The sequence below is a fragment of the Natator depressus genome, chromosome 3, assembly GCF_965152275.1.
Source record: "Natator depressus isolate rNatDep1 chromosome 3, rNatDep2.hap1, whole genome shotgun sequence".
In the NCBI taxonomy this organism is placed as follows: domain Eukaryota; kingdom Metazoa; phylum Chordata; order Testudines; family Cheloniidae; genus Natator; species Natator depressus.
In genome coordinates this window covers 3,355,121-3,380,500 of record NC_134236.1, presented here as the reverse complement: position 1 = coordinate 3,380,500, position 25,380 = coordinate 3,355,121, and the positions used below count along the sequence as shown (strand labels likewise).

General features: G+C 59.7%; 1 protein-coding gene across 1 annotated transcript in view; it reads right to left on the bottom strand.

Annotated features, from left to right (window-relative positions):
• Positions 1-7,694: 7,694 nt before the first annotated feature.
• LOC141984047 (exostosin-1-like) overlaps positions 7,695-25,380 on the bottom strand; it is a 169,618-nt gene continuing 151,932 nt past the window's right edge. Inside the window, exons 2-11 of the mRNA XM_074946986.1 lie at positions 24,802-24,895; positions 24,500-24,607; positions 22,886-23,005; positions 18,303-18,435; positions 16,046-16,164; positions 15,157-15,252; positions 13,461-13,550; positions 12,018-12,178; positions 11,216-11,387; positions 7,695-9,060 (exon numbers count right to left, since the gene is read on the bottom strand). Of these exons, the coding sequence (XP_074803087.1) occupies positions 8,875-9,060; positions 11,216-11,387; positions 12,018-12,178; positions 13,461-13,550; positions 15,157-15,252; positions 16,046-16,164; positions 18,303-18,435; positions 22,886-23,005; positions 24,500-24,607; positions 24,802-24,895 (1,279 nt within the window). The 3' untranslated portion in view covers positions 7,695-8,874. The remainder of the gene's footprint in view (positions 9,061-11,215; positions 11,388-12,017; positions 12,179-13,460; positions 13,551-15,156; positions 15,253-16,045; positions 16,165-18,302; positions 18,436-22,885; positions 23,006-24,499; positions 24,608-24,801; positions 24,896-25,380) is intronic.

Below are 25,380 nucleotides of genomic sequence, written 5' to 3'. Positions count from 1 at the left end.
ACTTGAGTAAGCCAGCTATAATAAATAATATCTGTACATACAAATAAGTCATATCCCCCCACGAAGTTATCTTGTCACTAGTCAAACTCAGTCCTCATCCTATCAGTGAGTGTCCAGTCAAACAATTTGTTTCTGAAATAGCCACCTCCCTCCTCTGCTGCACCCCCACTCACTGTTTATCATCCAGGGTTAGCAAAGTCTTGAGTTTGGGCAAGTCAATCTCCAGCCCCTAAGGGAAGTACTGCCTGGGCTGGTGCGGGGAGCTCTTCCACCTGACCCAGCTGATTACAAGTTGTAGTACTGGGCAGGAGACCCTCACCTAATCTACAGGCTTCTGGGGCTTACATAAAGGCATTGCTTTGCAAAATCTTCAGAGAAATCAGTAGCATATAGAGCAGAACCCCTACCACCAGGGATACACGCTCCTGAGAAAAAAACAAACACTCTTTTTCTTTCATTTGTTTTTAATTCCACACTCTGCTGACCAACTATACCAGAGTGTGGTATGGTTAGGGTGACCCCACACCCCAGGCATATTTGGTGCAGTTCTCTTGCCCTTTTGTTACCTGACAGGGTAATGATGTTTGATCACTCCTGAACTCTAAACTTAACTGCATATTGACCAAAATGCCCCAAACTGTCACACATCTGAAATGCAAATGAGGCCCAGCCCTTCAGTCTTTTCCTCCTGCTCAGCAGCAGATGGCAGCAAAGAGCTCCATCCCTCAGGGAGCTTCTGTCAAGCTGGGGTTCTGGGCTGCACTTCTCCCTGTTCACCAACAGGTGTCCATAGTGAGCTCCCTGCTCTCTAGGGTATCTTTCCCCAGGGCTTAGACTTCAATACATTCAAGCAAAAATCTCCCACTGAGCCGGGTTTAAGCTTGTTAAATCTGCTACATAAAGGGGAAAATCCAGGCAGGTCAGGGTTTGCAGGGGGAGGGACTCATTTATACTTTCTATGGCACTCATTGCTGCAGTATCTGAGTGTGCTATATCAAACAGATTGCACAGACGATGAGGTAGGGAAGTATTATCCCCTTTATAGTGATAGGGAAACTGAGGCACAGGAAAGCTGTGGCAGAACCAGGAACAGAACCCAGGTCTCCTGAGCCCCTACGCCAGAGTCTTCACCCCAAATCACTGTTTTTATCACCTCTGGAGACAGCTTGGATGGTGGTGCAGCTAGTTTCCTGCTTTCTCAGCTTCTGTGGGCTGTGCGGAGAGAGCTGGGATTCAGACCCTGTCCTTCAGAGCAGGTGGGCCTCACTCCCATGAGCAAGAGATGCATGGAGGAGGAGACACACATGCATGAAAGATATTAGGAGAAGCCCTCACTGGTTTCTCCACCAAGCAAAGGAGAGCTGCATTAACCCAGCTGGCAGGGGCCTGTAGCTTTAGCATGGCAGGAGCTGGCTTGTAGCCCTACAGCGTGTTACATCTGCCTGCACCATGTGGATCTGGGACATCCTCTCGGAGCCTGTAGGAACAGAGCTAAGCTGGTCTCAGTGCGTACTTTACAGCCAGGCTAAAAATGAACCAACATGGAGTGTCCAGGAGAGGGTAAATCCTGGAGTCCTGACCACTGGCTGCAGATTTTGAAAGGAAATCAGGTCACTAAGCCAGGAGACACTCTAGGTAATGAAGGGACTTCACCTGCAGCTGGGCTAATTATTAATTTCAACCCAGAAGAGAAAATCTAAATCATTTGTTGCTTGCTGGCCACCACATGTCACTGGCTGATCTTCACCCCGCCCCCGCCGCCGCCAGCCTGGGCAGCCTTTCCCCCAACAGACCCTCTCTGGATATTTTCCTCCCCTGATCACTGAGCCCTGAAGGCCCACATGGTTTTCTTCTGTTGGAATTGGGTATCCTTTATGACGTTGCAATGAGGCAGCTCATCAGGAGCCAACTAAACTAGCTAAGAAATAAATGTGTGACTGCAGCCTGCGTCCCTCCCCTCTCAATCCCTGGCATAAATATAGAGTGTGGCCTTTGAATGGTCTCCGTTGGGCTCTGTATTAAAGCAGAAGCAGGCAGAAGGTTTGGGGTACTTCAAGGGAGACTGTAACACACTCCACATAAGGGGCTTCAGGCAAGGAGCTGTGTGTCCTGGGGAGAACTTGTGTCAGGCCTAACGGGCCCCCAGGGTATAAAGCTATTTATCGTATGATTCAAATAGCCCCCCATGCAATAGTCTCTGCAGTGAGAATGAATCAGAGACATTTTTTATACACTGCTGCCATCTACTGGGCATTAACAGAAGTGGCAGAGAAACAGAGTTCTGAAATCTGAGCCCATTTGACAGGAGTCCTACAGCAAACCCTAAAACCTGAGGTCACCAGGTGGTATCCTGAGTTCGGCTGAACCCACACAAAGGCTGCGGAATGAGAAGGGCTGCTGGATACTTGACCCCCGCTGCATGAAAGGCTCTGCCCTCTCCCCGGCTTACTGTGGTGAGTTTTATGTAAGCGACCGTATTTCTCCTCGTATTCTTTATCAGAAGTAACTGGAAGGTCCCTTGTGGAGGCCGCAGTTTGGCTAGCGAGGCCACAGGTAACCATACGCTGCTTTTTAACGGAGCAATGCTGTGTGCCTGTTTCTCCTTTGTAAGGCTACGTAGGCTGGCCTAAGAGAACATCACACCATAATGTTCAACACTTGCTTTTGGTGTTTTAACCAAGTCCCTTTCAGATCAAAGACTGGAGAGAGCTGGGACCACATTCACACCTGTGCGTTCGGATTAATCACCTGCCTGAATTCTCTCAGCGCTTGGGAGCCCCAGTCATGGGCCAGGACCCCAGGGTGCCAGGAGCTGTACAAGCACAGAACAAAGACAGCCCCTGCCCCAAAGAGCTTCCAGGCTAAGACAAGAGCATCCCGACTCCTTGGAGACCGACCTAAAGCACGATAAGTGCACTGGAGATCCTAAAGCACTGGTAACTGGTGATGAGTAAACGTAATGAGAAACCTTGGTGATTCCTGTTGCTCTGTGGTGTAACTGCTCGGCCTCAATCCTGTCTGTGTCAGTCGCTTACAAGACAGTATTGTATTGAGTACCCACCTTGCGCCTCTGAACTCTGCACTTGCTCTATAATGCTGCAGATTAGAGACCTCTGTGGGCCTTTGTGAGTTAATACATTTGTTGACTGGTTAAAAACTGAGTGTTTTGGAAAGTGCCGTTCAAGGTACAAGTAGACCTGGAAAGAACCCGGTATTCAGGTTAACAGCTAGTTCTCCCTGGCCTCAATATAGAGGGGTTACCCTAATTAAATTCCATTCCAATACTGGCTATGCCGCTGGCCCCACTGGGAAAGCTAGTTTGTTAAATTTCAGCTTTAAATCTAACTGGCACAGTGGCAAAGTCATAACGTTGACCCCGCCCCTGCCCTGCCATTCATTCTTATATCAAACACAAGTTATTGGGTTAATATTGTGACACTACACCCCATATTCATTATGGGGGTATAACTATGATATGATTAGGATATAATTGTAGTTAGATGAGGCCCTGAATCATAAACCCTTGTATCAGAGGCCCAGTATGAGGCCTAAGGCCTGAGCTAAAAGTAATGTCAAGACTTTGCTAGCATAAAGCAAAGTTAAACTGTGAGCCAGAGGCTCTGGGAGACAATGGGCTATGGGAGAGTTTAGCCTTCCTGTAACGTTTCAGCTAGCCAGTATTGGCTGCTATGACTCAGCAAGGGCATGCGAACAGACCATGTGACGCTGAACACCATTTTGGGTACCTGTATTTTTCCACAAACTGGGCTGGGAACAGTTTTTGGAACAAGGGGTTCCTGCTACATGTTAAAGCTATACAAGGTGAAGTGTGACATCATCTAGTGGCCTCATTCCCCACACAAGGGCACTCCTGGGAACACCTGAGGAAAGAAGACTGAACTGAGGGAAGTGCTGATCCCAGGCTAAAAGGATTTCTACCCTGTGTATGGAAACCCGGGGGACCGCTTGTATCATCAGCCAAAGTGAGAAATTGCTAATTCACAACCAATCTTTCCGATATTTTAGGATTAGTTTGCAGTTTTGTTTATTAGGTTATCTGCTTTGATCTGTTTGCTATCGCTTATAATCTCTTAAAATCTATCATTTTGTAGTTAATAAACTTGGTTTTTGCTTGATCTAAACCACAGTACCTTTGACTGAAGTGTCTGGGGAAAATCTCAGCTTGGTTAACACAGGCTTGTTGCATATCCCTCCCACATTGAGGGGAAAGCGAACGTTATTAATAAGCTTACATTGTACACATCCCTGTGCAGTGCAAGACGGTATAATTTTGGGTTTATACTCGGGGGGGAGAGGGGGAGGTGAGCCCGGGGAGCTGGGAAATTGCCTGGTGTCTGCTGTTTGCATTCAGGTAGCTCAGTTTGGGGGTGTGGTACCACCTACTGTCAGGCTGGGTGATAACAGGGCCTGTGGAGGCCAGCTGTATCTCCAACTAAGCAGTGTGAAAAAGGGCCAGCCCAGCTAGGAGAATGAAGGAGCACAGCAGTCCCCATAGCTCCCAGCCTGCACCCCGGGTGTGACAACCCATCACAAAGATATTGATTCTAAGGCCAGAAGGAACCACTGTGACCATCTAGCCTGACACACACACACACCCCGCCCCGTATAGCACAGGCCAGAGAATGGCCCTGAATTAATTCCTGGTTGAACCAGAACAGATCTTTTAGAAAAACATCTAATCTTTATTTTAAAATGATCAGTGACGGAGAATCCACCACCAGCTTGGTGTCAGGCTTCATGAGCCAGGGGAGCAAAGGGTGGCCCTGATCCCTGAGACTCCAAGTGGGCTTTGGAACCCATTAATGCCAATAGGCCAGTCTGGGAGAATCGACCCTGCTTTCAACCTGTCGAGAGGTGCTGTGTTCCTAAAGATAAAGCACCATGGACCTTCCCACCCCAGCCAAAGTGTCAGTAGCCTAGCCTCTCTTTGCCAGAAGCTGGGAATGGGCGACAGGGGATGGATCACTTGATGATTCCCTGTTCTGTTCATTCCCTCTGGGGCACCTGGCCTTGGCCACTGTGGGAAGACAGGATACTGGGCTGGATGGACCTTTGGTCTGACCCAGTATGGCTGCTCTTATGCTCTGTTCAGTAAATCATCCCTGGTGCTCCACCAAAGCTTGCTCAACCATGGAGGAGTCCCCCTCAAAGGCAAGTAGGGAAGGAGGCAGGATTGGAATGTGCAGTCCGTCTATCACCCCCTGCCCAGCCAGGGAAGCCCATTTCATTGACTCCATCTATGATTTCCTGCACACTGTCCAGTCACATTGCTGTGCAGCTGGACACGTTTACTGGCCTTGCGCACCTGGATGACAATCACCCTCCTTGTGGCTTTTCCCAGCAGCAAACTCCTTGTCTGCTGCCTGATAGCAATGTGGGGCTGCAAGCTCCCACCTGGCTCTCAGCACCCATTTCCTCACAGTCAGGGCAGCTGCCGTCTCAGTGCCTGGGTGCTGCAGGGCCGGGGCGAGCCTGGCACATAGCTCCAGGGATGTGGCCTCCCATGTCCAAAAGTTCTGCTGGTCGGCCTAGTTCTGCATCACGCCCCAATGCCACCGCTCAGCGCCTGTTGGTCGGCAAATGCTTGTCGCGGCTGGACAATGTCTTTTGCTGCCCACTCATCCTCGGTACCATGTCTCTGAGCACGGTGGGCTTGCAAATACAAGAGAATGCCTTGTCCCGGCCTTAAAATGGACCCCAGAGCATTGCTGCTCAGTGCTTCGTCCATGGTTTCAGCAGTGCGGCTGAAAACAGAGCGAATAAGAGTAGATTATGGAATAGTACCACGGGATTTATGGGAATTCGACCCCACAGTCCCAAATTCCCTGTGAGGAGTGCGGATATCCCACAAGACACAGCCAAAATTCCCCACCAGGTGTCAGAAGGTGGCACAGGGGACACTGGGGTGCCAGCCCACGGAGCCACACGTCTTTTGCACCTTCAATCTGATGCCATGTGAACGCCCTCTGCTGAAATAGCCTTGACAGTAGCCCTCTGTCGGCAGAACTGTTGCCATTTAAACTCTCTAGCATACACAAGGCCTAAATCACACAGCGCCCCTGCTGCTGAGCCATGGGGCCCTGCTCAGGGCTGGTTCCTGCAGCCCTTCACCGGGCAGCTCTGCCTAACTACGGACGGCAGGATCTGGGGCTCAACGGCACAGCTAACCTTCACCAGAACCAAGGAAACGTTCAGCTGGCCCCAAGGGCTCAGCTCCGGCCTGTGAGACTCGTGTCTCTTCCCTGCGCTCGTGGAGGGGCTGGGTGGTTCTCTGACGATTGGGGCAGGGCAAGAACCAGGCTAAACTCTGACGTCACTGCTCTGGCCCGAGTCTGCCACTCCCACGCAGCTTCCAGAGGTTTTCGCTGACCAGGGCAATACGGGGCTGGGGTCAAACACACCGTGGCCGTGCCCTGAACAGAAACCACAGCACAGGCCCCTTGACAAAGTCTCGGTTCAGTTTAATTCAACAAATCCTGATACAAAACGGGCATTTACAGGTGTTCCTAGGAGGGGGTTTTACATCTGAGTCGCTATAAAACGTTCTGATTTTGCTGCTGCACAAGACACATTCGAGCAGAGCGTTGGGGCAGGGCGGGGAGCCCGTCGCCTTTCTCAAAGCCCACCTCCAGCCCCCACCTTTGGCTGAACTGGGGCAGGGAGACAGGGCAGCCGGCACCGTGGGCAGGTGGGAACGAGGACACCTGGAGCCAGCCCCTTGCTACTTCCACCCTGACCTGTGAGGATGGCCAGGTAAGTTGAACTAAGATACTTCGACTTCAGCTACGCTATTTGTGTAGCTGAAGTTGAGCATATTAGTTCAAACCCCCCACCCCAAGCGTAGCTCAGGCCTAAGGCTGGTGTTTCACTCTTTATTTGCCACTAAAGAAGATCATTGGAAGTTACCAATGTGTCCCTACAACACTGAACCCATAGGGAATGAGTACAGATTGCTGTTGCTGCTACCTTGTTGATGGAGCCGGGCCGGACAGAGCTGGTGAGAAGGGGAGGGGCAAGTGGCAAGAGGTTTTCCTCCCCCTCTCCTGCAGGCACCTGCGGCCGATTGCTCTCTGGAGGCCTCAGTTATTTCATTGTAACTAACCTGGCGTCTGGCTCCCAGGGCTCTAGCCTGTACTGTCTGACTCTTCATCAGGCGGCTCCCGGGAGGGAGCAGGTCTCACCCCGGCACCTGCCTCCCCGGCCCTCCGGCTCGGTCTCCTTAGCCCGTTGTCATCTCATCGCTGTGCATGCCGGAGGCGGCTGGAGCAACGCCGCCACTGACCTCTGGGGGTGACGATGAGGAGTTCACGCCGGGACCCTGGCGCACGCAGCAGCACGGGCTCCTCCCTGGCTTCGGGACCGACTCGCCGGCCCATCGCTGCCAGCCAGTGACTCGCTCCCTGAACGATGCCTCTGCAGCCCACCCCCGATACAGGGATAAAGCGGCGATGGGGAGGGTTTACACTGGCCCTCGGAGACCACGTGGGACCCCGCACACCCACCGTGGACCCACACCTGTGCCTTAGTGTCCGAGTACGGTCATGGCAAGCCTGCGCTCCAGGCTCTGAGCGAATGTCTGACAGTTCCTCTCCTCTGCACCTCCCTCTGCCCCCGATGAGCTCTGCAGAGAGCCCCCAACCAGCTCTCCCTGCCCCTGATCCAGATCCCCCCACGGAGGGAGGGGCAGCTCCCTGGAGGAGGAGGAAACGAAGCTGACTCACCACGGCTGGGACGATGGGCCCCGTGGAGCTCCCGGCTTCTCTGCAGCTTATCAGAACCTGCTGGGGGCCTCTCACTTCTCTGCCCCCCTCCTCATGCCTGCTCCCACCCTGCCCCCTCAGCAACCTCGCCCTCCCACGCAGACCCCATTCACCCGCCCGCACGCCTGCAGCTCAGCCACCCTCGCCAGCCCTCCTCCCGTCCGTTCCAGGGGAGATTTAGACGGGAGAGCTGGCTCTGGGCTGAAGATCTGCTGGGGGCTGCCGTGGGATCCCCCATGCCCAGGGGCTGGCGGGATGTAGTGGGGACACCTGTTGGAAGGGGGCAGGAGGGGAGATGTCCCCTCTGCCTAGTCCAGACACAGAACGACCTGCCGGGGCTCCGCAGTCAAGCCCTGAGCTGGTGCAGACACGGAGCGGTGTGACTCTTCTCTACCACCCCTGCGAGCGCGGGGCGGGGGATCTGCTGGGGCTGACACCCCTGGGGCTTTGCTCCCTGCCCCCTTCAGTGCGTGGCAGCCCCTTGTGCCCCACTCAGATCTCTCCCTCTTCCACAGGCACGGCGTGGGGACCACAGGGCAGTGCACTCGGCTCTCCCTCGGATTCCCTGGGCTCCCACGCTCGCCCGGCAGGGAGGCTCGGCCCCTGGCCGCTCTCTGACGGGCCAGACCTGCGGATGGGGACGTCGTTGTGTGCGAAGCACCCAGAGGAAAAGGGCTTTGAGCCCTTGCTGGGCAACCAAGGTAAAAGGCAGCTAAAGATAAAATCAGGGAGTGGCTGAGCGGGCGTCTCGGTGCGGCTCCGTCTGCACTCGCAGCTCGCGGGCCCAGAGAGGAGACACGATTCTTGGCTTGGAAGCGGGATCAAACCAGAACCAATCAGCGACAGGAGCCACGGAGCGAGCAGTCACAGAACTGCCCCTGGACTCTGTGCTCTGCATCCCGAGCCTCCGACTGTCCCCAGAGGTTTAACCCCAGAGCCAGGCCCAGCGGCCGTCTCCCTGCTTGTGCCCCACAGCCAGGCCCTGCCCCTCAGGCCAAGCCTCCGTGGCTCCCAAGAGGGAGTCCCTTCTCTGCAGTCTTCTTTGGGGGGGTCCTCACCCCCTTCTCACTCTCCGTCCGGGGCTTCGGCAGCTCTACAGCCTCTCGATGTCCCGGTACTTCTTGCGCAGGATGGAGACCTGGTCTTTGAAGAGGACGGGGTCCAGCCGCATCTGCGAATGGACGAGGGGCATGAAGCCGAACCAGCTGGCGAAGGAGTTCATACAGGCCTGGCGCTGGGCAAAGTGCTCCGGGTCGGCCCAGTGGGACGTCTTAGAGCCCTGGGGAGGGAAGGTGGGAGAGGGTCCCTGAGCGCAAGAGGCGGGAGGTCACCAACCGTGCTGGAGCTCTGGGACGTCACTCAAACGCCCAGGGCACGGCAGCCTTGCAGGAATGACGGAGCCTGTTAGAGGAAGGGTGGCCCAGTGGGGGGCGCTAGACAGGGCCATAGGTGACCCAGCTTTAATTCCCTGTTCTGGTAAGTCTCTCTGCCTCAGTTTCCCCATGTGCACACAAGGGAGAACAGCACTTTCCTACCTCAGGGGGCTGTGGACAGAGATACAGCAAGGAGCTCAGAGGCTGCGGTGAAGGGGCCAGATACGAATCGTATCTAGACAGATTTCACTGCACAGCTGTACAACGCACTGCCCACCACCCCCATCCCAGACACGGGGAACCAGGTGCAGCCAGGTGAGCTCACCAAGCAAACCAGCACCCGCGCTGGGCACAGAACCCAGGCGTCCTGACGACCAGCCCCAAACACATTCAGCACAATGCAGCCTGCCCCTGTCACCCCAGAAATCGGCCCTTCTGTTCAGCCGCGGGCTGCCTGGGCAGTAGCTAATTCACCGGGTCTGAGAGCAGCACAAGTCGGGAAGGGCCGGGAGCTGAGCTGGCTGAGGCTGTGGCCAGTGTTTTCAGCAGCAGCCTCCGATTTGGGGTGCCCGCTGGAGGCACTTAGGCCTGAGCCTCAGGTTCCGGTGGGTGCTCAGCTCCGCTGAGAATCAGGCCCCTGGTGCCCCCAGCCGGCACCCGGAAATCCGAGGCCGCTTTGGAAAACGTAGCGACATTTCGATGTGCCGCAAGCTCCGGCTCCGCAGCGGGCGGTGCAGGGCCGGGCCGGTGCCGCAAGGGGTCAGTGCAGGGACCCGAAAAGTAACGGCAGCAGGGGAGAGCTGGACTCTGAGCCCCGCGCCAGCCCCAAGCCCCTCCCCACCCAGCGAGGGAATCGCCCTCGTCCCAGGGCGCGCCGGGGCAGGGGCCGGGGCAGGGCTCTCTGCTGCACCAGGGAGGTTCCGGCTGGATCCCCTGCGCCAGTCGCCGGCTCCCCAGGCTGGCACCGGCTGAGGGCCACGCCGCAGTCAGCCTACGGGGGATGCGCACCATGCACCAGTGAACCCTCTGGAGGAACAAGCAAGGCCCTAAGGCCAGAGTCTCAGCGGTATTTGGGCAGCTGGCTCTGACAGGCACCACGGGGAGTTAGGCGCCGGGATACCTTGGAGGGGCTGGGCCTGAGGGACTGCCCAGGGCACTGCATTCACAAAGGGGAGCAGGGCTGCGCTGTGCAGTGGGGAGGGCGGATGGGGATCAAAGCAGGGGGCAATGGAGTGACACCAGGGCCCTCGTGTCCTGACGGAGCTGGGGACCCGCTGGGACAGGGCAGGGGGACATAAGGAAGATGGTGGCTCCGCTCTTCACTTCCATCCCACACGCAGAGGGGCGTGAACAGGGACTCCAGCTCCGAACCCCTCTGGGCACTGGGGACGTCAGGACGTTCCTGTTAACTGCTGGAAATGGCCCACCTTGATTATCACTACAAAAGGTTCCCCCCCGCCCCCCCGCTCTCCTGCTGGTAATAGCTCATCTTAAGTGATCACTCTCCTTACAGTGTGTATGGTAAACACCCATTTTTTCATATTCTCTGGGTATAATAAATCTCCTCACTGTATTTTCCACTGCATGCATCCGATGAAGTGAGCTGTAGCTCACGAAAGCTTATGCTCAAATAAATTGATTAGTCTCTAAGATGCCACAAGTCCTCCTTTTCTTTTTGCAAATACTGACTAACATGGCTGCTACTCTGAAACCTGTCACAATGCAGAGTAGACGTACCCTACTCAGCTCCGGGTTGCTCACTGGCCCTTCCCCAGTGGGACTCTCACTCTTCAATGGCACGCTCACTCCAGGTCTGCTCCCCTGACTGTCCACAGGCTGCCCCCATAGCCCAGCCCAGTTCTTAGTCCTACGACGAAGGGGCCAGATACCGATTCTTAGTCCCCTGACCCTCGCAGCCATCCCCTCCACCTGGGGAGGTGGGTGAGGCCTGGCACAGGGGCAGCTGAGCCCCCGGCCCCCTTGAAGGGCCAGGGCTCTCTGTGCCGAGGGCCGTCCCCAATTCCATGCATTCGAGGCAGTCGGAAGAGGTGGGAAGCCAACCTGCTGCATCATGGTCTCCTTGTACTGCTTCTTCTGGGTGACTTTGATGGGCGGGAGCTTGGTGACTGCGGAAACCAGGAAGTTCATCAGGATGTCCTCGCAGTTGGCCATCTGGTCCACCATGCTGTGCAGGCTGCCCGGCAGGTAGAAGGTGTACAGGTAATGATAGTACCTGCCAAAGGAGAGGGCAAACAGGCAGCATTCAGCGAGTGCCAGCGGGGAGGGAGGGGGTTGTGAGACCCCAGGCCAAACTGGCCCTGGTGGGGCTCCTCCCAAGGCAACAGAGATGCGCCAGCGATGGGTCTGGCCCATCGTCTTACCAAGAGTCATTCTGCCCAGAGATGCTCCTGGAGCTGCTAGCACGAGGGTGCAGCACATCAGGGAGACCTGCTCTGAGCGGGGAGAGAGGCGAGACCCGGCAAAGCCCGTGGCCTGTCTGCACCGGGGCTCCCCGTTAGCTGGGCGGGGGTGGCAATGGAGGGACAAGGCTTGCAAAGGGCGGGAGATTACAGAGAAGGCTCTGCTCTCCGCCAGAGCCCTTGTTCGGGAGAGCTGAGGTTGCAGGGGTGTCCCCGGGGAGCCCCGCTAGCACCCCACTGCTTCGCGGTAGTCTCTCTGTACGTTGGCCCCGCTGTACAGCAGCGCTCGTGGCTGGTGCCTGCAGGAGGCTGCCCGGTGCTCTGCCAGGCAGGGCGAACGTCTGTGCCTTGCCTGGCCAGCGGCACGTCGCACGCAGCCCCCAGCGCCATGGGATTTCCTGCCCGGAGCCGGGTTCCCGGCCGCGTGCACCGCCCCAGCTCACCGGTGGTAGAACGCCGCCCCCGTCAGCACCATGGAGTACTCGTTGGTCCACTTAGAGGTGTAGGCCCACCAGCCTTTGCTGCTGTCCCAGTAATGGCTCCGGGCTGGGTAACCCACGATGCGCTCCGGGAAGCTGCACCACACAGTGAAGGCAAAGTCAACCTGGAGGCCCCGATGGCAGGGGGCAGGTTGGGGGGGAGACGGGAAAGGAACGAAACCAGGATTAACAAGCCAGGCTCGGCACAGCAGCCCCAGCACTGACCCTGCCCCACCGTCCGCGGCTAACACAGCTGCGTCCGCCCGGCCCGCAGTGTCCTGGGCCGAACCTCTGGCTGGGGCTCTGCCTAGCCCTGGGGGGCAGTGGCCTGGGAGCCTCAGCCTGCAGCCCCCCCTCCCCAAGCCGCCACATGGTGCCTCCAGGAGGGCGCCCAGCTCCCCTGCCCAGCTCTCGTGCTGGCTGTGACCGAGTCAGCCTGCCCCGGCTCCCCGGCTACAAATGCAGAAGGGGAAACACTGCACCCCCTGCCCCCTATTTCAGGGACCCGGTGTCTCCCCTTCCCCTGGCACACCCAGAGCCGGATCTGCCCCGTGCCCATGACAGGGACAGTCCCCCTGCCACCCTTGGGGAGGTTTGGTGTCTGTAATTCCCCATCGGGTCCGGGAGAGTGCGGGGGGAAACCTGGCCCGTTCTCTTGTGAACCACACACCAGGCTCTATGAAGAACGCCTGACAGCAGTGCCCAGCACACAGGGCCAGCCAGGGGGCAGCTGGGAACCGGGGCTGCATGGAAGCAGCCACGCACCCAGCGCCAACCTCTCCTGCCCCTGAGGGTCCAGGCTGCGTTATTCACCGAGAACCCAGCCAAACGGCACCGGACCCCAACTCTTCTGCTGGGTAAAAAACAGCTGTGTGACCCCCACGGATGGGCCTGATCCGCACGGCCCGTCCCTGGCACAGCGCCCCCTGCTGGAGCGGAGCCGTTTATGCATGGCCAGAGGAGCCCTGCCGCGATCAGCTTTCATAAGGTCGCCCATCACCACGGCATCAGAGCACTTCTCCGGCCCCTGCTTGGGCATGGAGTTGAAATTTCTGCTTTCCCCAGGCCCAGGCCGTTCCCAAATGCCGTTTCCTTTTGCATCCCAGTGTCTGACCTGCTGTGAGTAGCCGATGACCAGCGTGGGACATGGCCAGGTGCAGCTCGGTCAGCTGCTGTGTGAGTGTCCAGTACACGGCTCTGTCGCTGCACCGCAGGGCCCTCCAGACCTACCCCAGCCCCCCCCGCTCCGCCGGTGCCCCTCCTCCCACCTCTCCCGCTCGACTGAAGCTGCCCCCAGCCAGCCCCTGGGGCTATCCGAGCCCTGGACCCTGCCCCCCCAGCTATGAGATGTGCCCCCGTCCTGCAGGGAGGGACAATGGGGATTATTGGACCCCCCGTTGCCCTCACCTCATTGGTTGATAGGACAGTGTCTTCATCCAGGCTCAGCACGGCGTCCGTCCGGATGAGGTCGTAGGGGAAGAAACGGCTGCTCATGGTCTGTGCAAAGAGAAAGCAATTGAACCCCAGCCAGCCACACCCCCCCCCAGCCACTGTGACCACGCCCCCTAATCCCAGCAAGCCACCCCCAAAACACCGGCCACTGCGACCATGCACCCTCACCCCCAAATCCCAGCCACTGCGACCAAACCCCCTAATCCCAGCAAACCACCCCCCAAACACCAGCCACTGCGACCACACACCCCCAAACTCCAGCCAGTGCGACCATGCACCCCCACACCCAAACCCCAGCAGTGAGACCATGCACCCCCACCCCCAAACCCCAGCCACTGTGACCACACCCCCTAATCCCAGCAAGCCACCTCCCAAACACCAGCCACTGCGACCACACACCCCCAAACTCCGGCCACTGCGACCACGCACCCCCACCCCCAAATCCCAGCCACTGCGACCACACCCCCTAATCCCAGCAAGCCACCCCCCAAACACTAGTCACTGCGACCACACACCCCCAAACCCCAGCCAGTGCGACCACACACCCCCACCCCCAAACCGCAGCCACTGTGACCATGCCCCCTAATCCCAGCAAGCCACCCCCCTAACACCGGCCACTGAGACCACACACCCCCAAACTCCGGCCACTGCGACCACGCACCCCCACCCCCAAACCGCAGCCACTGTGACCACGCCCCCTAATCCCAGCAAGCCACCCCCCAAACACCAGCCACTGCGACCACACACCCCCACCCCCAAATCCCAGCCACTGCGACCACACCCCCTAATCCCAGCAAGCCACCCCCAAACACCGGCCACTGTGACCACACCCCCCACCCCCAAACCCCAGCCACTGCGACCACGCCCCCTAATCCCAGCAAGCCACCCCCCAAACACCGGCCACTGAGACCACACACCCCCAAACTCCGGCCACTGCGACCACGCACCCCCACCCCCAAATCCCAGCCACTGCGACCACACCCCCTAATCCCAGCAAGCCACCCCCAAACACCGGCCACTGTGACCACACACCCCCACCCCCAAACCCCAGCCACTGTGACCACACCCCCTAATCCCCAAGCCACCCCCCAAACACCGGCCACTGCGACCACACACCCCCAAACTCCAGCCAGTGCGACCACACACCCCCACCCCCAAACCCCAGCCAGTGCGACCACACCCCCCCACCCCCAAACCGCAACCGCTGTGACCACGCCCCCTAATCCCAGCAAGCCACCCCCCAGACCCCGGCCACTGCGACCACGCACCCTCACCCCCAAACCCCAGCCACTGTGACCACACCCCCTAATCCCAGCAAGCCACCCCCCAAACACCAGCCACTGCGACCACACACCCCCAAACTCCAGCCAGTGCGACCACACACCCCCACACCCAAACCCCAGCAGTGAGACCATGCACCCCCACCCCCAAACCCCAGCCACTGTGACCACACCCCCTAATCCCAGCAAGCCACCTCCCGAACACCAGCCACTGTGACCACACACCCCCAAACCCCAGCCACTGCAACCACACACCCCTACCCCCAAACCCCAGCCACTGCGACCACGCACCCCCACCCCCAAACCCCAGCCACTGCTCCCCTCCCTGCCCTCCCACCTCCAGCAGTGCCGCAGCCCCGGGGCCCCCCTACCTTGTGTTCCCCTTCCACGACGCTGAAGGGCACAGGGACGGACGGCCACCGGCTCCTCGGGGGCGGGGGCTTCTCGCAGCTCCACAGCACCACGATCTGCAGCAGTGACAGGCGGGGCCGGGTTATGGCCCCGACCAGCCCCAGACTCAGACCTTAGCCAACCGTCAGCCACGGCCAGCCAGCACCACCAGCCTCGGCCACCCCAAGGCCAGAGCCGGGGCTACCATCACGCCGGTCAGCACGGTGCATGGCCCGAATAGAGACGCCCATGGGGACAGCACCTCAGCCAGACCCACCCAGGGCCCTGGAGGGACGGGCCCGGACTGACCCTGCCACCCATCCCCCATCCCCGGAACGGCCTTGACCAAACCCACCGCCCATCCCCCATCCCCGGAACGGCCTTGACCGAACCCACCGCCCAGCCCTCATCCCCGGAACGGCCTTGACCGACACCGCCGCCCATCCCCCATCCCCGGAACAGCCCTGACCGACCCCACCGCCCAGCCCCCATCCCTGGAACGGCCTTGACCGACCCCGCCGCCCATCCCCCATCCCCGGAACGGCCTTGACCAAACCCACCGCCCAGCACCCAGCCCCGGAACGGCCTTGACCAACCTCCATCGCCCATCCCCCATCCCCGGTACGGCCCTGACCGAACCCGCCGCCCATCCCCCATCCCCGGTACGGCCTGGACCCATCCCCTACCACTCAGCCTCCATCCCCGGAACGGCCTGGACTCGCTCCCCGTGGTTTCCTCTCCCAGCCCCACCCTGGGGTGCAGAGGCACAGCTCCCACTGTGGCTGGCCAGGGGCTTGTTCAGGGATCAGACCAGAGGCCCAGGCCCAAGGGACCGGGAGGAGGAGCGTCCCCTGGCAGGTGGGCCCGTACCTGGGTACAATACTTGGACTTGGCCACCGCGAGGATGAGTCTGACGATGGGCTGGGACTGCGAGAGCAGCGGCGACGCGGCCTGGATGACGGCGGTGAACTCCTTGGCTGGGCTGCGCCCTGCAACGACACACGGCCCGGCTCGGACTGGCCCGGGCGCTCTCCGGCCAAGCTGAGGGGCAAGGGGCCCACGGCAGCCAGGAGGGGAAGGGGAACAGCCCAGGCGGGGCCAGCAGCTGGGCAGGGCTGGGGCGGAGATGATGCACAGAGGAGTTCATAGCGCTCTCGGGGCCTGGCCGTGGGGACGGGGAATAGCCAAGGGGGCCGCAGCATTGCTGGCTCTGTGCGCTCAGGAGTCAGCCCCCACAATCAGGAGATTGGCTTCAAAATCCCAAGATTTAAAACAATCCTCAGCGCTGGGCTGGGCTCTGCGCCCCCTGCTCTCTCAGACGGAGGGGTCGGGCTGTCAAGCTCTTCTTTCACCCCCCAGGGCGTCTTTACCAGAGGTCACTCTTTACCAGAGACATCCTTTCTCCCAAGTGTTGGCTGGGCAATGGATGGGTGATAAAAACCAAGTCTGGACCAATCCGACTAAAACACCCTTCCCCTCCCAATCACTCGGCTTTCACTCTCCTGTGATGCCCGTAGAGTTCCAGCTAGACAAGACCTGGCTTTCTAGTGGAAACGAAGCAGGAAAAAAGACTTTCTGGTCTTCTTCATATGTCAGCGGAAAAAGGGAAAATTCATAAAATCTGAAAACAAAACTAACCCCCTCCCAGCAAAGGTCTGATTCTGAAAAGGGAGCATGCCAGGGACTCACTGATGTCCAACAGGAATGTCACTAGTGCCATAGATTTTATGTGGAAGGTGCCCAGATACTAGGGTGATGGGCCACACGATTAAACCGTAAGATAGACACAGTACACAAAAAAGGCAGACCCCCTATTTTTGCCTCCCTTTGATGGGCTGGTTTAGAAATAAGGATGGAAATTTTAAGCGGGATCCTGAAACAAACCAGGAGCCTCCATGCTGGGAATCGGAGAGTGACACCAGGCACATCCTGGGTTTGAACCCAGGACCTTCCGCATCAGACCTCTGCCACTTTAGCTAAAGGAGTAACACCATTCACTGGACCGGCAACTCGAGGGGGATTTGGCGCCACTGTACAAGTTCTAACCCCAACCCCGGGGCTGATGCAGGGTTAGGTGCGGCCGGGAGGTCAGTGTCTCTGCAAAGTGCATCAGTGAGCTGGTGGAAGGGCCGATCTCCACCAGGCGGAGACGCCAGCAAACCCTGCTCTCCAGAGATCCCTGCAGGAAACAATCCCCTCCCGTAAATCCGCAGCCTGCCACCAGCTGAGCAGCCCCCACTCCAGGCGGGGATGGCCAGCAGCTGCAGGGTAGGAAGGGAGATAAAGGGAACAGCAAGAAAGGAATGGTAGGAAGGGGAGCAAGTCAGTATGAAGGGCACCTGGGACAGGGGTAGCAGGGGGGATTGAGGGGCATTAGCAGAGCTGGATGTGGGGAGCCCAGGCCTGGGATAGCAGAGGTTGTGGGCCAGGATTGAGGGGCACTGGCAGAGATGGGGGGAGCCCATGGCTGGGATAACATGGGGGGGCTGCGGGTCAGGAATGAGGGGGCCAGCGGAGCTGTGTATGGGGAGCCCAGGGCTGGGATGACTGGGAGGGCGGCACACGGGGACTGAGGGGGCTGGCAGAGCTGGACACTGTAAAATGGGCCAGATCCATTGGCACCGGCACCACGGGGCCCGTGACCGCCCCTCCCACCCGGCACTCTAGGGTGGGGCTAACTGAGGATTGAGTCTCCAGCCGGCTCCTCCCAAGCCATCAGCGGGAAAAGCCTGTTTGCCACAGGCTGGGCTGGAACAGCAGGTTGCAGGTTCAGGATCCCGGAGCAGCGGCAGAGCTGTGTGCGTGACCCACTGGTCTTCCCCCTCCGATGCCCCGTCCTGACCAGCAGCCCCCCCTTCACCCCGCTATCGCTGTCCTGGCCGCTCCCGAGCGAACCCCACCCGCTGTAACTCACTGCACCAAAGCATGAGGGCACCACGGCCCCTCCAGGAGAAATATCCAGGAACCCTGCATATTCTGCCCAGCCCATGGGCTGTTACTCCGTCGGGAGCTCCCAGCCCAGCCTGGGCGACCAGGGACTCCAGGGCCAGCTCCGACGCCTCGCCGGGCCTGAGGCCCCCCGGGGCCCATTCCCAGAGCCTGGCCCCTCCCCATCGCTGCCACCTACCCAGGGCGCAGTAGTAGAAGGGGAAGTCGGCGAGGCTGGTGGAGAACTGGGGGAGCGTGTAGAGCCCGCCCGGCTGCGCGTTCCACATCACGTGGTTCCTGCTGATGTGCGCCTGGATTCGGTCCTGGATGATCTGAAAACGACGAGGGGACCGGGGGAGCCGCGTTACTGACCCTGGGCTGGGCCCTGCGAGGCTCAGCCGTGGATGCTGCACTGCCCCGGCCTCCGGCCCTGCCCCATATACCCCGGGGTGGGAACCAGCAGGTCGGGCCACACACCACAGCAATCTCTGCTAGCGGCTGGAGGGCTGGGCTCCTGCCCCGCACTGGCTTTGTCTAGGTTAGGAGAAGAGGTGGGTTATGCTGGGGCTAGCGAACACGTGTCACCTGGCCCCAGCACAGCCGCGACCTTTCCCCAGTGTAGACGCAGGTTAACCCCTCTTGTCACCAGTCGACTGGGCAAGGTTGATCCTAGAGGGGTCTAGGCTGGAGGGGAGGCCAGCTGGTGCCGATCACCCGCTGGATGCCAAGGGACCGAGTCGGAGCAGCGAGAGTTGGGGATTCAAGGCCCTGCGGAGAGCTGGCAGCAGGCTCTGTGCTCACCATCGTGCCCCGGGGACCAGACACACACCATGAACAATTCAACGTGCCCCATGGCCCGGGACACCTTACCCAGCGCCGCGGAGGGGAGAGTGTCCGGGGCAGCGGGTGAGGCTCCCATGCCAGGGAGCTAGGCTGGGCTCTGCACTGGAGAGAGGCGTCCCCAGCACCCACCCTAACTCTGCGGGGGTTGGGGGAGCTGCTGCATTGCTCCAAGGCATTGCCCCATAATTCTGGGCTCCCCATGCTTTCATTTCGCTCTAACGGGCCTGCAGATGAGTGGCCACCTCACTGCGCCCCCTGGTGGCTGCGCCTCAGTTTCCCTTCGTGGATCCCGAATAAACTCCCGCTGGGGCGTTTCCAGTCCAACCCAACAGCCAGGCTTAGGGGCTGGTTTATCAACTCAACGACCAAAATGAAACAAACGTCTCCTCTCCAGAGCAAACCTGCTCCGTCTGCATGTCAAAGGGGTTTGTTCAGCCTGCCTTGAGCTCCCCAAGACGGCTCCTGCACTGGGTACCTGAGACTCCTCCAGGCAGCAGCACCCCGGGGCAGCAGATGCTGGGCTGAGCCCCCTCATTTGACGTAACAGGCCCAGGCGTTGTTAACAAGCCCCTCTAGAGGTGGGTCCATGCGGCCGGTGTAGCTGTGCCGAGCCAGCTTTCATTAGCCAGCACGGGCAGCAGCAGCAGGGCAGACGTGGTGGCCTGGGCTAGCCGCCGAGTGCCAGCCCACCTGGGACTGATCTGTACACGTCTGTCTTAGGCACTTCCAAGGCGCCCATCACCATGGTATCTGAGCACCTCCCAGCCCCCTATGAGGCAGGACGGCACTATGATCCCCAGCACATGACTGGGCGAGCGTCACAAGTGGAGTCTGGGGCAAAACCCAGGACGCCTGAGCCCCAGGGGCATGCCCTAACCACTGGGCCAGCCTTCCTCTCTTCCTCGGTGGGCTAAGGGACTTGCTGAGGGTCACACTGGGTGGCTGGGGAGCGGGAATCGAACCCGGGTCTCCCAGATCTCCAAACTGCTGCACAGCCACGGTCAGGCTGGCAGCGAGCGACGGTTACTGCTCACTGGGCCACGCTCGCTTGCGCCACTGGGCCCTTGTCGTCCGCCCAGTTCCGGCTGGCCCCGCTCCCTGTTGTGTCTACATGGAGCTCTGTGGGCCTGGGCCTGCGTCTCTCACTGAAAGGTCTGTACCGCACCCGGCACAAGGCCCCAAGCCCCCACTGAGATCTGCCAGTGCAGGGCCCCAGCCGAGCGGGAGCCGTTATACAGGGCCAAGGGCTCTGATGACATCTTGGTGCAGCCGAGACGAACTAGCCGGGATATGGCCGCATGCCAGAATGAGGAGCCCACCCTGAGGCCTGGGCTTGGGGGCCAGAGGTGGCCCTAGCCTGTGACAGGGTGTACCCATGGCAGCTACCAACTAACCAAGGTCCCCCCACCGCCTGGCCCTCTGTGCCGGTTCCTCAGCCTGTCGTGCGGATCCAGCCTGGCCTCTCCCAGCCCGGCGGTAACACCACGGCCTGGTACCCTGATCTCCCTGGGCACCACGATGCTCCAGGCCGTGAACACACCAGCTGGGTTGGCAGCTGCTGGGGACCTTTTCTGCACTGCTGAGAAGCTGCAAAGTTCCTTCCAAGGGCCACTGAGCCCCCGCAGCGCAGCCCGGGCCCCCAACTGCCCGATGAATGAAGCACAGAAATAACCGGCCTGTAGCAGCCTTCGCACTTCCCGAGGAGCCCTCTCCCCTCCCGCCTCGGACCAGACTGCATCCCAGCGAGCCACCGCCGGCCTCACCCGCCTCTCGCTGGGCCAGGGCGAGCTTGGGAGAGGCACAGAACAGCCCAGCAACTCTTCAGAGAGTGCGGGCTGGGCCCAGGGCACTGCCTCTCTCCTGGTTCTGCCGCTGACCCCAGGCGGCCCTGAGCAAGTCACTCTTTGCCTCGGTTTCCCCACCGGCACAATGGGGATGATGAGGAGGCTTTATTCATTCACGTGTGGCAGCACTTGGGATGGGAGAGGTTAGACAAGGGCCTGGCCTCCTAGTCTCCTTTCAGTGCCCTTGCTGGAGAGAACAGCTGCATTTCTGGTGCACCTCTGTGACGTTATTGACTTGAACTGGGACTGTATAGAACATTGTTGCAACCAAGGTCCTGTAGTGGGACCAAATCTTGTATAAAGGGGGTCAAATAAGGTGTCTGAGACGAGGTTATGGTTTGCTGGTTAGGATTATCCTATCTGTTTGCATGTGTCATTTTTGTATTTAAAGTTATAAGTATTGGCTCTAGACTGTCTGTATTTCAAACTTGTGCTGTGCTTCTGGGGGACACCCCAGACAAGTTGGTGTCAGCTCTGCCTAGTCTGCTGGATGGCCCATTAAGGACCATCAGCTACACAACTGACCCTCTGAGAGAAGGCAGACAAGCCTGGGGACTCAGCCAGGTGTTCAGGGACCTGCCTAGGGACCGAACGCTGAGGTGTTTCCAGGCCATGTGAGGGGCAGCTTGTCCTTGGGACAAAGAAAGAGAGGCCACATGGCAAGAGACTATTAAAAGCTGCTGCAGCTCCTCCATCTGGTCTTCAATCCTGCTTCCTACCTCTGGAGGGACTTGGCTACACTGAAGCTCGGAACCAAGGACTGAATGACCCCTCCCAGCTGGGGATGTTCTCCAGAGACTTGATCTGAACCTGCAGCTTATTCCATCACGGCCCCAAGCCTGAACCAAACACTCTGCCATTGCTGTGTGTCAGTGATTCCATTGAACCCATTCTAGCTCTCATCTCTATCTTTTCCTTTTATGAATAAACCTTTAGATTTTAGATTCTAAAGGATTGGCAACAGCGTGATTTGTGGGTAAGATCTGATTTGTTTATTGACCTGGGTCTGGGGCTTGGTCCTTTGGGATCGAGAGAACCTTTTTTCTTTTACTGGGGTATTGGTTTTCATAACTATTCATCCTCATAACGAGTGGCTCTGGTAGTGATTCTGGGAAACTGGAGTGTCTAAGGGAATTGCTTGTGTGACTTGTGGTTAGCCAGTGGGGTGAGACCAAAGTCTGCTCTGTTGGGCTGGTTTGGTTTGCCTTGGTGTGCACAGAAACCCCAGCCTTGGGCTGTAACTGCCCTGCTTCAAGCAATTTGTCCTAAATTGGCACTCTCAGTGGGGTCCCGCCAGAACCAGCCTTGTTACAACCTTCCAGCCCAGAGGATCCCAATGTGCTTTTCAGGCAGCTTGCACTGCTGGGTGTCTGCCAGAAAATCCACAGCAGGGTCTGAGACCTGGCCACCTCTGTCCTGGCTCCCCAAGGCCCTGCCCGAGCCTCCACACCAGGAGCTATGGAGCGGTGCCCTGGGGCAGGGGCACATGGCTGCATGAACTCCCCTGTACGCAGGTGGTGCCTCCAGGGGTTTGGCGTTACTGCTACACAACCTCATCACCGAAACCTCAGCTTGAGCTGTCCCCTGAGCTTGGCTGCTCTAGAATATTTCCCCGCAGGGATCGCCTAGCCCCCCTCCGAGACACTCGACCCATCTGACAGCCAGGGCTGCAGCTCATAGGAGCCACTTGTTCCGACGGCCAGGATGAGTCAGCAGATGAGCTCTGCACCTCCACACAGGTCACAGATCCTGACCTGGGTGGCAGCTCCCTTGACCCAGCAGCACTGTCAGCACTGCCGACCCCTCTTCCCCTCTGAGAGTAAGCTCAGAGGACGTAGGAGAGATGTAAGCAGCGCCTAGGTCTCGGGCAGACCCTAAATGCCTTCCACCATGCTCCAAGGGGAAGGAGCAAGGTGCCGGGACATCCTCTCCTCCCCGCTGAGCGTCTCGTTCTCCCACTCAAGCCAATATCCTGCCCTCCTCCACGATCCGGTGCACCAACCAGACCCTCTGTCTCCCCCACCAGCCCTTCCCCCATCCTGAGTGAGGGGACAATGTCTGTAACCGAGGAGCCCACAAAGCCGGGAGCACTCGCCTCGAGGGTCGTCAGCACGATTTTCTCTACCGAGGAGAAATAGGTCTCCCACAGGAACTGGGTCTGCTGCCGGAGCGCCAGGACTCTGTCGTGGTCTATGGAGCGGGTTATCGACGGGATCTGGAAGAGAGCCGGGGGAGGGGGGGTGAGGGAAGGTCGCTGGTGGGCTAAGATGACCCCCAGAGCCTCCCCGCAGAGCCAGGGACGGGGCCAGCTGGCCGGGGTCTCTCTTGGGTAAGTGCAGCTCTGGGGACACAGGCTGGTGTGGGGTGGGAGGGCTCAGCAGCCAATGCCCCGAGATGGCTAGGGAATCTGACCCCGGCTTGGGGAGCTGAGCCCTTGAAGATCTGGCCCACAGAGTCGACGATCACACTTTGTACCATTCACTAGGTGGCCGCCCACGACTGGTCTTATTGTGCCCATTTCACAGAGAGGAAAAGGGAGGCCCAGGGTGGGCAGGCGCTGAGCGACCTGAACCTGCCCCATGAGTCAGGGGCGGAGATGGGAACAGGACTATCCAGAGCCATGCCCCAGCCCTGGGTCCTGCTGCCCCAGATACATGCCCCGGCTCCGGCAGCAGGCTGGGTTTGGGGTGGGACAGCCGCCCTGCCCCCTATACTGCTCTCGGACCCCCGCATGGCCTGGGGACGGTGCCACATTCCCAGGAGTTCGGGCTGGAATAGTCGCAGGGGCCTGGCAGGGGCCTGAAGGTGGGGAGGGGTGTCCCCCAAGAGAGGGCCCAGCCGGCCAGTGGGGAGGGGCACAACTTCTAAGCCAATGTAAGGGCAGCATTAATCTGGCTGGCCCAATGCAAGCAGGAGCTTGGCATGTTTCACCTGCATGCAGCTCTGCCGGTGCCCCCCAATCCTGACCCATAGCCCTCTGCTACCCCAGCCCTGGGCTCCCCTCCCCCAGCTCTGCCAGTGCCCCCCAATCCCGACCCACAGCTCCCTGCTGCCCCAGCCCTGGGCTCCCCTTCCCCAGATCTGCCGGTGCCCCCAGTCCCACCTCACAGCCCCCTGCTACCCCAGCCCTGGGCCCCCCTCCCCTATCTCTGCCGGTGCCTCTGGGGCAGAGAGCTCAGAGGGCAGAGCTGGGATTGTAGGACCCCTCTGTGCCTTGGTGCCAAGGAAGCTAGAAGCCAGGCCTGGCTGAGTGCCAGTCACTGAGGTGCCCCGCAGGTCCCCATGATGCTGGTCTGGGTGCAAGCCCAGCCTGGCACTGCCCTTTGGCACCAGAGCCAGGTCTCTTTCCCCCAGGGTTGGGGGGATGCACAGCGCCCAATCCTGCCTCCTTCGCACGCTGCTTCTCACTCCTGCTCTCCTCGGAAAGGGTGGGTCCTGAGGAACGGGCAGCTGGGGGCTGCAGTTGATGGGGGTGCTGGGGGGTTTAGGGCTCCCGCTGCAGGGAGGAAGCGGGGGGAGTCTCATTAGTGCCCCATGCAGCTCGCTGTGGTTCTGGTCCCCACCTCACCCCCCCCGGCCAGACCCCGGCGTCAGGCCCACGGAGCCGTGAGCAGGGGCGGCCTTCCTGCCAAGCGGGGGGGGGGTGTCTCAGAGGGGCCGGGGAGTCAGGCGGCCCCCCCAGGATGTGCAGCGAGCACGTGGCCCCTACCTGGAGGAGGAGTCTCTCGTCCCCAATGATGGCAGCTTTGTTCCAGTCGATGACCTCGGAGAAGGGCAGCTCCCAGCCGTTGCTCAGCAGCACGGGGATGCAGGCGGCCTGCGAAGGGGGGACAGGGCGGGGTGAGCCAGGCAGGGGTGTGCGTCCGTCTGTCCGTCCAGCGGCGGGCGCACACAGCAGCCGGGCCAGACGGCACCACGTTTTGCTGGACGCCACGTGGCTGGGCACCGGGGCGGGGGAGCAGCACAGGGGTGTCGGGCAGAGGAGGAGGCCTGGCACGGGGCCTGGCTTACCTGGAGAGCTTCAAGGAACCGGAAGGACCCCAAGCGCCGGCCCCGCGGCACCAGGCAGAAGCTGGAGTTTTGCATCAGCTCCTGGGAATCGTACCTGCGGGGCGGGGAGACAGGAGTCAGGCGCCGGCTGGAGCTGAGCCCACACGCAGGGGTTTGACGAGCTCGGCCGGTCCCAGCTGGCGTGACTCAGGCAGGGCTCCACGTCCTCGTGCTGCCCCCCCAACCCAGAGCCCTCGCACGCTGCCCCCCCAACCCAGAGCCCTTGCACACTGCCCCTGAACCCAGAGCCTTCGCACACTGCCCCCCAAACCAGAGCCCACGCACACTGCCCCCCCAACCCAGAGTCCTTGCACGCTGCCCCCCCAACCCAGAGCCCTTGCACACTGCCCCTGAACCCAGAGCCTTCACACACTGCCCCCCAACCCAGAGCCCACGCACACTGCCCCCCCAACCCAGAGTCCTTGCACGCTGCCCCCCCAACCCAGAGCCCTCACACACTGCCCCTGAACCCAGAGCCCTCGCACGCTGCCCCCCAACCCAGAGCCCTCGCACACTGCCCCTGAACCCAGAGCCCTCGCA